The 10,000-nt window shown below is 33.6% G+C and overlaps 1 protein-coding gene across 3 annotated transcripts in view; it reads right to left on the bottom strand.

Moving 5' to 3' along the window:
- The window catches only part of LOC125046143, a 17,618-nt gene that overhangs the window by 854 nt on the left and 6,764 nt on the right, over nucleotides 1-10,000 (bottom strand). For all 3 annotated transcript variants that reach the window (XM_047643803.1, XM_047643805.1, XM_047643804.1), the window contains exons 2-9: nucleotides 9,961-10,000; nucleotides 6,519-9,751; nucleotides 5,786-5,897; nucleotides 4,793-4,976; nucleotides 4,106-4,282; nucleotides 3,291-3,493; nucleotides 2,135-2,254; nucleotides 1,802-1,891 (exon numbers count right to left, since the gene is read on the bottom strand). The exon at nucleotides 9,961-10,000 is cut by the window's right edge and continues 767 nt beyond it. In XM_047643803.1, the coding sequence (XP_047499759.1) occupies nucleotides 1,802-1,891; nucleotides 2,135-2,254; nucleotides 3,291-3,493; nucleotides 4,106-4,282; nucleotides 4,793-4,976; nucleotides 5,786-5,897; nucleotides 6,519-9,751; nucleotides 9,961-10,000 (4,159 nt within the window). The remainder of the gene's footprint in view (nucleotides 1-1,801; nucleotides 1,892-2,134; nucleotides 2,255-3,290; nucleotides 3,494-4,105; nucleotides 4,283-4,792; nucleotides 4,977-5,785; nucleotides 5,898-6,518; nucleotides 9,752-9,960) is intronic.

Here is a 10,000-nt window from a genome sequence, read left to right as displayed (position 1 = left end):
ACAAATATCAGGAGGTAGAGTGGCAGATACAAACACAATTAGTCAAAACACAAGAAACCAATTTCATACAATACAGCTAATAAATCACATGTCTTGACACCAACATTAACCTCACACATTCCAATTGGATAAATAAATCAAATAACCTACAAAAAATAATGATCTAACTAACAACAATAATTACATAATATTACATTTTTTTCCATTCCTGAACAACAGCAAGGTTGGAATTAAATCAGATTTTCCCAAATTCAAATTCATATTTCTTTTATCTAAAATAATCAATCAGCCTGTTAATTGATAGCTGTCATGACATTTTCATCTTTCCTGATATCCATATAAGTCAGTCTCTGTTCTGTGGTCCCAGGTTTAAACTTTGAAAAAAGTCTAATTTTGCAGTCAAGCTAAAAATGAACCTTAAACATGATGAAATATATTTTACTGAGCTATGATTAAAAGCAGGGTTGTTTTTTACCCTAAATTTGAGAGCCTTGTGTCTATGCCTGTTAGTAGTTAAATCCAAAGTATATCCATAATTTTCAACCTTGTTTGCAATATCCTACGAAATATTTATTATCACTATGGTAATATTTGCAACTATAAGAAGTCCTTGCGTATATAGGGCATCACCAAGGATTGATGAAAAAAAATAGATCATGTTACTCGGTAATTGTCCTTATCCGGTAAGGAACACACTTCTGTAACAGCTCAATTGTAGGTTATCCAGTACATACATTCTTCCATATTTATGAAGTATTGTATTCTATAATAATTAGCACAAACACTGGAAGATATAGTATATCTAATGATAAATACTTTATATTTACACTGTAAAAAAATAATGTATTTTGGTATTTAAAAAAAAAATATTTCTAAATGGTTACTGCACAAGGAAACATTAGCTACTAAAAATAATTACAATAACACCTATGAAGAAAAAAACATTGAACATTTTTTTTTTAACACACAAACATAAAATATATTATACAAAAAACAGAAAACTGAATATGAAAATATTCAGCAAATAATAGAATATCACTTATTGTTACTGTTACTGTTCAGAGTTCAAACTAACTAGAAAAATAATATGGAGTCTACTTAATAAAGTCTTTTATCATAATAATACACCCTAACATAACATGGCAAATATTCACCACAGAAAACAGCAAAACAGCATGTCTGCAGAAAAAAGACTAATAATGAAAAAATATACTTTTCCCCATACTGTCAAAATTTGTACTTATGGCTATTCTGAAGGTAGATATTCCCCTTCAAATTAACGTGTACTATAATTATAATTCCTACTCAAGAATCAACTAATACCATACACACTGCAGAAATGTACTCCACTAATAAACATACCCAAAAACCTACTGTTCATAGCTCATAATTTCAAGATTAAGGATTTTTCATTTCATTAACAAAAACACCAAGATTATTTATAAATTGATTTTTACTTAATGCTTGAAAAAGACCAGTTGCAACCAATGCATTCCATACAATTTCGTTGTTTTCATGAACCTACTTTACACACCCGCATTAACACCAATACAAGATGGTCACAGAGACAGTTTATGTGTACAAGTTGTTGGTGATGCAACACAGTGTATCATATAAAGGCAAAATAGACATTGACACACTACTAAATATGCTTTCAAAATGAGTATTAGCTCACTACAGATTAGCATCATAATCTGCATTATTTTCCCTCAGAAAACCAAACCATTTGGATTGCAATGTACATCTTATTATCACCTCTGTTACTTCAAAAATAATAAATCCATAAAATATAAACTCTTACCTGAGATAAAACTGCAGAATCCAGAGCTGCATAAAAATACTGATCTCCAGCCATGATCACCTGGCCTGGTATGGGTAACTGGAGTCCGCCCTGAAAGGCAAATATTCCCTTGAATCATCATATCAAAACTAACTTTCATAAAAAAATAAATAATATTACTAATAACAATAATAATAAATATAAAATGAAAAAAAGATAACAAGTTTAATATTTCACTGTAATGAAGACTTAATGCTTGAGTTATCATAAAAAATACGGTCAATTCATAAGAAAAACAGGCAAATAGGAAGAATGAAATGGTTTTAATAGGAAAAAAAACATTCGTTCTCTTACCGACACATTGACATTGGTTAGAAAATCTGTTTCTTGTGGAGTCTCAACAGTTACGGTTCCGCTGTTCACATCAATATTGACTACATGTGGTGGAGGAGGATTCATATCACTTACAATAGTCTGAAATAGACAAAGATCATACAATATCATACAGAGTGAATAAACAAAAAAGCTTTGGTATTAGGTGGTCTGAAATATAAGCATCTGTCACATCAGCTGTTACCTTTTTATAAACAAAATTATTAAAACCATCTAATATTAAGAAAAACAAAAAATAAACAAATGCCAATGCAATTATGTTGACTGAATGATCATTTTTCTTAAATCTTCTTCATAAATAAGAAATTAAAGATATTGTATTACAATATCTCTGTTCTAAAACCACAGCAATTCTAATTAAAATAAAATAAATATGCATAATTCAACAAAGAGATTCTTTGTCTTCCAGTATTTTTTCTCTTCCTTTTAATTCATTGCTGCCAGGGATGGCATGTATGTACAGTAAGTACAGTTCCCCACAGTTCCAATTGACACACCCCCATGGTGCATGGACTACATTTTTTCTGGGACTAAATGCAATGCTCTTGTTTGTAACAAAGCCAGTGATAGATTCATGATATTTTGCAAGTATTTTCACTCATGATTAACATCAGCCATTGAAATTGTTAAGTTTAGAAACATTCTTTATGTTTTGTCCAATGCCTATATTAGTGCTTGAAATATAAGGTGTTTTCATTAAAAAAACTTAGTTGATCACTATTACTACCAATATCATTGGTTTACCCACTTCCTTGATTTATTAATTTCTTCTATTGCTATCAGTAATGTTTATATATCATTCTAATAATTGTAATATTTATAATAATCATAAAAGCATCAGTAACCGAGACATTTTTCCCCCATATTCAAAGAGATGGTGAAATCAGGTGAGGTCACAAGGGCTACCATTTGACTCCCTAGTATCTAAGCGATTGTATTGTGGAGCCCTCTATGCGTAGAGGACCTTTCACAAAACAAAAGTGAAGTGAACATTACATTTACCCAACAGCATTGCCTTGGTCAAAAAAAAGTTTCATTACCATTAACACGTTCGATAATGAAAATCAGGTTCATCACCGTTTCGCAATATAAATATCAACACGATAAGACGACTGACCTCTGGCGATGTATTTTTGGCTGCAGTGGTAGTGGTGGTCGCGGTGGTTGTAGTTGTAGTACTGGTAGTGGTTGAGCTTACACTCTGCCGTAACTTCTTGTTGTCATTTTTACTGTGTTCGGCGACGTGTGCCAGATAATTGTCTCGTTTTATGGTCTTGAAGGGACACACCACACAGGTAAACATGATGCCATTTCTCTGGGCTGAAATGTAGTCACAAAATGAAAATAAAATAATAATAATAATGATAATAATAATAATGATAATAACAATAATAATAATAATAATAATAATACTAATAACAAAAACAATAACAATTACAATAATATTTATACAATACACAACAATAATAATAATAATAACAACAATAATAATAATAATAACAACAATAATAATAATAATTACGACAACAATGACAACAAGAACAATACAATTTTAAAAGAAGTCTGCTAATATAAATTGTAATAATGTGACAATCATATGTTGATGATGAAGATGAAGATGATGATGATGATGATGATGATGATGATGATGATGATGATGATAATGATGATAATGATGATAATGATGATAATGATGATAATGATGATAATGATAATGATGATAATGATGATAATGATGATAATGACGATGATAATGACGATGATAATGACAATGATAATGATGATGATAATGATAATAACAATGATAATAATGATAATAATAATAATAATAAGAAGAAGAAGAAGAAGAAGAAGAATTTGAAAATTAAAGGAATCTACACTAGTCAAAACAGCACTAAATAACACATTTTTGCAGAGGACGCCAGAACTTACCAAGGTCTGGGTGCTTGTCCTTGAGGTGAACCTTGAACGTTGTGGACTGGATGGAGGCATAATCACAGTAAGGGCAGCGGTAAGGCCTTATGCCGGAATGCTGCATCTTGTGCCTCCGTAGCGAGTTGTGGTCAGCTGTCCTGTAAGAACATTCCTCGCAGGCAAAGGGTTTCTCACCTGTAAATGTCAATTCATCTTGTAAACAGAATTCGTAACGACAAAGGAGGTAAGAATGACTAAATCTTCCATGTCAGGGTATATAACTGATCTCCCCCCCCTGCTCTTATTGCTTTAGACAGACCTCTAAAACAAGAGCTGGGAAAAGAAAGCAAGACTCTAGTGGAAAAAAAAAAAAAAAAAAAAAAAAAAAAAAAAAAAAAAAAAAAAAAAAAAAAAAAAAAAAATGTTGGTTTTGGACCAATACCTCCGGAAAGATTTACTCGATTGGACTTACATTTAGAATCAATGAACATCAGAAGGATATTTTGGGTTCGAATAAACTAATCTTTGTACAAGTTTTGCATCAGTGCTTATGGAACAGACATGATGAAGTAGTCTCGTCTTCTATTTCTTTTATTCAACCATACTTTCTTCCTTTCTTCATTTACTAATATATAATATCACTCATTCACTCAATCATTTATTCTTTCCTACTCCTTTTTCACACCATCCACCTCGAATCCTTACCTGTGTGCTGCCTCATGTGCATCTTCAGAGTAGATTTGGAAGCAGTCGAATAGCCGCAGTAGTTACACAAGAATGGCTTCACTTTCTTGTGTACAAACTCGATGTGGTTCCGCAGCATCCGCTTGTCTGTAAATGGCCTCTGGCAGGTCTCGCACAAGATCTGCGGCACTTTTAGGTGGAGCGCCTGCAGGGGAACGGGGGAATTGCAAACACAGGTGAAATATGTCTCGGTTGAAATCGTTACAAAATTACAATAATCTAGTAATCAGTATGATAGACGAAAGTGATATTAATAACTATGATAAGGGGAAGATGGAAAAGGGGAAGAAGGAGAAGGGGAAGAAGAAGGATAACAACAACAACAATTACACTAACATTAATCATAATCATAACAATAACATTGATAATAATAATAATAATAATAATAATAATAATAATAATAATAATAATGATAATAATAATAATAATAATAATAATAACAATAATAACAATAACAATAATAACAATAACAATAACAATAACAATAACAATAACAATAATAATAATAATAATAATAATAATAATAATAATAATAATAACAATAATAGCAATAATAATAATAATACTAATAGCAATAATAATAATAATAGCAATAATAATAATAATAGCAATAATAATAATAATAATAATAATAATAATAATAGCAATAATATTAATCATAATAATAGTAATAATGATAATCATAATAATAATAATAATAAAAAAAAAAAAAAAAAAAAAAAAAAAAAAAAATGATAATAATAATAATAATAATAATAATAATAATAATAATAATAATAATAATAATAATAATAATAATAATAATAATAATAATAATAATAATAGCAATAGCAATAATACCCCCCCCAAAAAAAAATAATAATAATAAAAACAAGAAGAATTATAAAAGGAAAGAAGGAAAGAAAGAAAGAAAAAAAACAATAACAACTATTACCATAAATAATGAGCAAATACCTTGTGGTTACGTAATTGTTTTGTAGTTTTGAACCTCTTGCCACATGTGTCACACAGGGAGGGTCTCTCATCACTGTGTATCTTGTGATGTACATTCATCAGTTTGCTATAGCTGTAAAATAAAGAAGCAAACAGATAATAAATATATTTTCTTCACATGAATAAACAAAGGAAGAAATGGGGGAAGACTTCCCTATCTATTCCTCAATTTGTTTCATCCGTCACAAATCGTCACTTGTCAGTCATCTACTGGATATGCCGTACTTTACTGAATGTGAGAATGTCATGGATAGTCTTAAATTACCTTACACTTCCTTACATTGGCATTTTCTAGATATATACTAAAATTCATTTATATAAACAAATACTATCATTTAAAATCTACAATAACATATATTTAGTAAATAAAGCAATTGTTGAAATTTGAACCATACCTATAAATAACTTCCAATTAACAAAGTTAAAAGGCATAAAATATATAATTTTGAAAGAACAGCTCAAAACATTATGGGAGACTATTATTAGGTTAACAATAAAATATATATATATATATATATATATATATATATATATATATATATATAATATTAGAAATATAAAAAAGTTGTATAGATTCATATGGGCTAGATATAATTACACATTTTAGTCTGCTATCACTTTCAAAACAAGATAACATACAGACATGTACTTGCTAAAACAAATAACAAGAAATTGGGTGAGAAATTAAACTTACCTATAACACTTGTAGTCACACTTATCACACTTGTGCAAATCTATGTCAATGAGGTGATGTCGCCAAAGGTGAAGAGCCAAGTCCCTCCATGTTCCAAACTTTGTGGGGCACTCCTGGCACTGCATGGAATTCTCTACATGACACTTCCGGTGATATATAATATTGCTCTCGCTCTTCAGCCTTACATTACAGCCATTTACATCACACTTGATACCATGGCTTTTGTCAGGCAAACGAACTTTGGAATTGCTCCTTTTCAATTTGATGCCTGCATTTTTGTTGTACAATGGCTGATCACCTTTGCCAAGGTACGTTTTCACGGAGCTAACACTACCGCTGTCATTCGTTGTGGTACTGTCATTGGTGTCATCATCATCGTAGTCCTGATCGCTCCTATTCTCTCCTCTGTTTTCTAATTCTATTGTCAATTGGAGGTCTTCATCCTCCTCTGTCTCCTTTTCACGCTCTTTCTTCACTATTAAGTCACCCTCCTTTGGCTCTGCTTTTATGAATACCCCTATAGTCCCATTGGGTTGTCTCTCTTCTTCTACTTTCACCTTTTTCTTTCCCTTGCTTGATGCTGCTTTGGGATTCTCCACTTTTACCACAGATTCTTTTTGTTTCTTTCTGCTTGACTTTTCTTTACTTTTACTTGGAGGATTGGGTGGTGGAGAACCCTCAGACTGGCTGCTCTCACTCCTTGGCACAAAGACTTTAACTCTTTTTGACACAGGTCTTTCCACCTCCTCTTCTGATTCTTCAGATTCTGAGAGATACTGACTGTGCATTTCTTTCATGTGTTTGACCATCAGGCTCCTGTCCTGACTCAAACAGGAACATAGGCGACACTTGAAGCAAGCTACCTGTTGTACAAGAAGTTCATTCTTTCTGAATATCTCTTTCCTCTTTTCACTATGACCTGTATTTTTGGCACTACCTTGACCGTCAGATTTCTTTGAGCTATTTGAATGTACCTTCTGTGTTCCTAAGGACACCTGTGATGAGGAAAAATTACCACAAGATGTCCCTGGAGCACTATTTTTTGTGGAAGCCATTGGTGTGGAGGACTTTGTGGTTTCAATTAGCACAGTTGAGTCCTGGTGTAGAAGAAGTCTACTGGAAGACTCTAATTCTGAGCTTAATTTCAGCTGCTCATTTTCTGATTTATTGGTGGCAGCTTTCAGAGCACTAGTGAAAGTAAGGTCTGCTGAGTTTGTTGTGGATTTCTTTGAATTATCAGCCTTTTCTGGTGAATAACCAAATGTACCTGGACCTGTGCTTAGGGAGGCATCAGACTCTGAAAGACTATTCATGTCAATACACATGTTGGAATTTTCTAAAAACTGATCAAGGTCAGCTGTTGTAGCCAAATTCGAGAGCAAAGCTGGGAGTGGACCTTGATTTGATGGACAGGCTTTATTATTTGATACTCCGCTTACAATGAAATCAGATGTTATATTTGGTAAACTAAAACTTGGAAGTGGAGGGGACGGCAATCCCTGGAGTGGTGCAGTGTCTCCTCCAATCCCAGGTCCAAGAGAAGCCTCTGTTACCAGAGCATTTGCATTGCTATGAAGCTCATCACCTGCAGAGCCAGTCAAAGAGGCACTTAGGCTCAGATCACTCTCATCACTACGGTGCAACTCTGACAGGAGCACATCACCAGTGTGTGGAAGTCGGCTCTCTGATAACCCCATTAGGGACAGACTTGTACCACCCCCCAGCAAGGTATCAGTGCTTGATCCTCTATTTAGAAGATCTGCTAATCTTACACGAGTTGTACCTTCCTGGGAAGTGCCTGATGGTTTAGAGGTCCCATAAGTTCCAAGTGATGTTGGGGAGGAACTGCCTGAAGTAACAACAACTGTGGGGAACATTGGATCTAAGGAAGTTATCAAGCCTGATTTTGTACAAACACTTCCCTGTGGTCTAACAGGCATGTCAAGGAGCATTCCTGTTTTATTCAACCCTTCTGGTACACACATAACATTATAAGATCTCAGGTTTGCATTACCTTGATTCACTGATTGTAGGTTGGTTCTCTTCATATTTTTTTCTAATGCTGAATGTCCCACAGAAGTGATATTATTTGATGCATTACTTGTTGTTACTTGGCTCAACTGTGTTGTTGGTACAGCAGTGGACCAAATTCTAAGTTGATCACCTTTTAAATCATCTAACTGTGGGTCAACAATTTGTTTTGTAACCTGAGTGCCAAGAATCTGCTGTAAATTATCAAATTGTCTTTGCTGAGATGTTTGTCCCTGAGCCATAGAAGAAGGAAGTATTAAAGTATTATCATTAACCTGGAAGTTTGTTGAAAGTCCTACAATACTATCTAGTTGCAAAGTTGTAGCAGTTTTATCTACCGAATCACCATACCCACTGGAACCATGCAGAGCCCCTGTCACTGTGCATATGCTGGCACCTGGGTTGTTTGCTGAAGTAGTCAGTGGACTAGTGCCACGACTGGATGCTGCAAAAGCCATTACCGAACTGTCTTCAAGCTCTTCTATGCGTTGTCCACTAGTGGTTCTAATTGTTGGATTCGGCAAAAGGTGAGCAATTTCTGCCGGTTTTGATACTTGGGACGGAATGTGAGGTTTGACAGTATCAAGCATTTTATTCAACAATCTGTTATTAGAAATCAAAGAATTAAAGTGTGCATTATTCTTCTTGATTTCTGAGGGTGCTATACCTCCCTGTGGAATTACATGCAAACTACTGACTGGTGCAGTTGTAAGTTGAGTACTATCTAACTGAGTTGTTGTAATATCTGAATTTACTAGCTGCTGCACAAGAGGTACTTCAGTATTAGATGAGGTCTTTGGTGAATTCATCATAGGGAGGGAAGCATCATCAAGCTGGATGTTGAAATTTCCTTGCAGTCGCATCACAGGTATGCCATCAATTCCAACAGAAGTAACAGAAGATCCGAGAGTGACTGATGACTGAACATTGTTATTTTTCGATGCTACGAACACCCTCTCTGTTCCTAAGGCATCCACTATCTGGCTCTGGTTGAGTGAGGTACTAAGCTCCTGGGAGATGGATGTGAGAGTTTGATTGAGCTGAGCTTGCGAATTTGCAGTTTGAACCTGGCCAAGTTCAAGACTTGTGGCTTGTAAGTTACGTGTGTTGAAAGCAGATGAATCATGCTGCCGTGATACTGGTACACGCACTGCAATCAGACCATCACTGCCCTTTGTTGCTTGCTGATTTGAACTCTGCAACTAAAACCAATATTATGCCAGCATAAAAACAAGTATAAAGCTTTTACAAAAATAAAAAAACAAAAACATATATATATATATATATATATATATATATACATATATATATATATACATACACACATACACATACACACACACACCGGTAATAATAAATGAATGATACAATCTTTACAGTATGCAATAAACAGCAATATCAGTCTTGTTACCTGTACTTCTGCTAAATCAGCAATAGTGTGCATTATTGGT

This window comes from Penaeus chinensis, chromosome 38, assembly GCF_019202785.1.
Source record: "Penaeus chinensis breed Huanghai No. 1 chromosome 38, ASM1920278v2, whole genome shotgun sequence".
Lineage (NCBI taxonomy): Eukaryota > Metazoa > Arthropoda > Malacostraca > Decapoda > Penaeidae > Penaeus > Penaeus chinensis.
The sequence above is the reverse complement of the archived record's forward strand: the minus strand, read 5'-3'. Positions and strand labels throughout refer to the sequence as shown.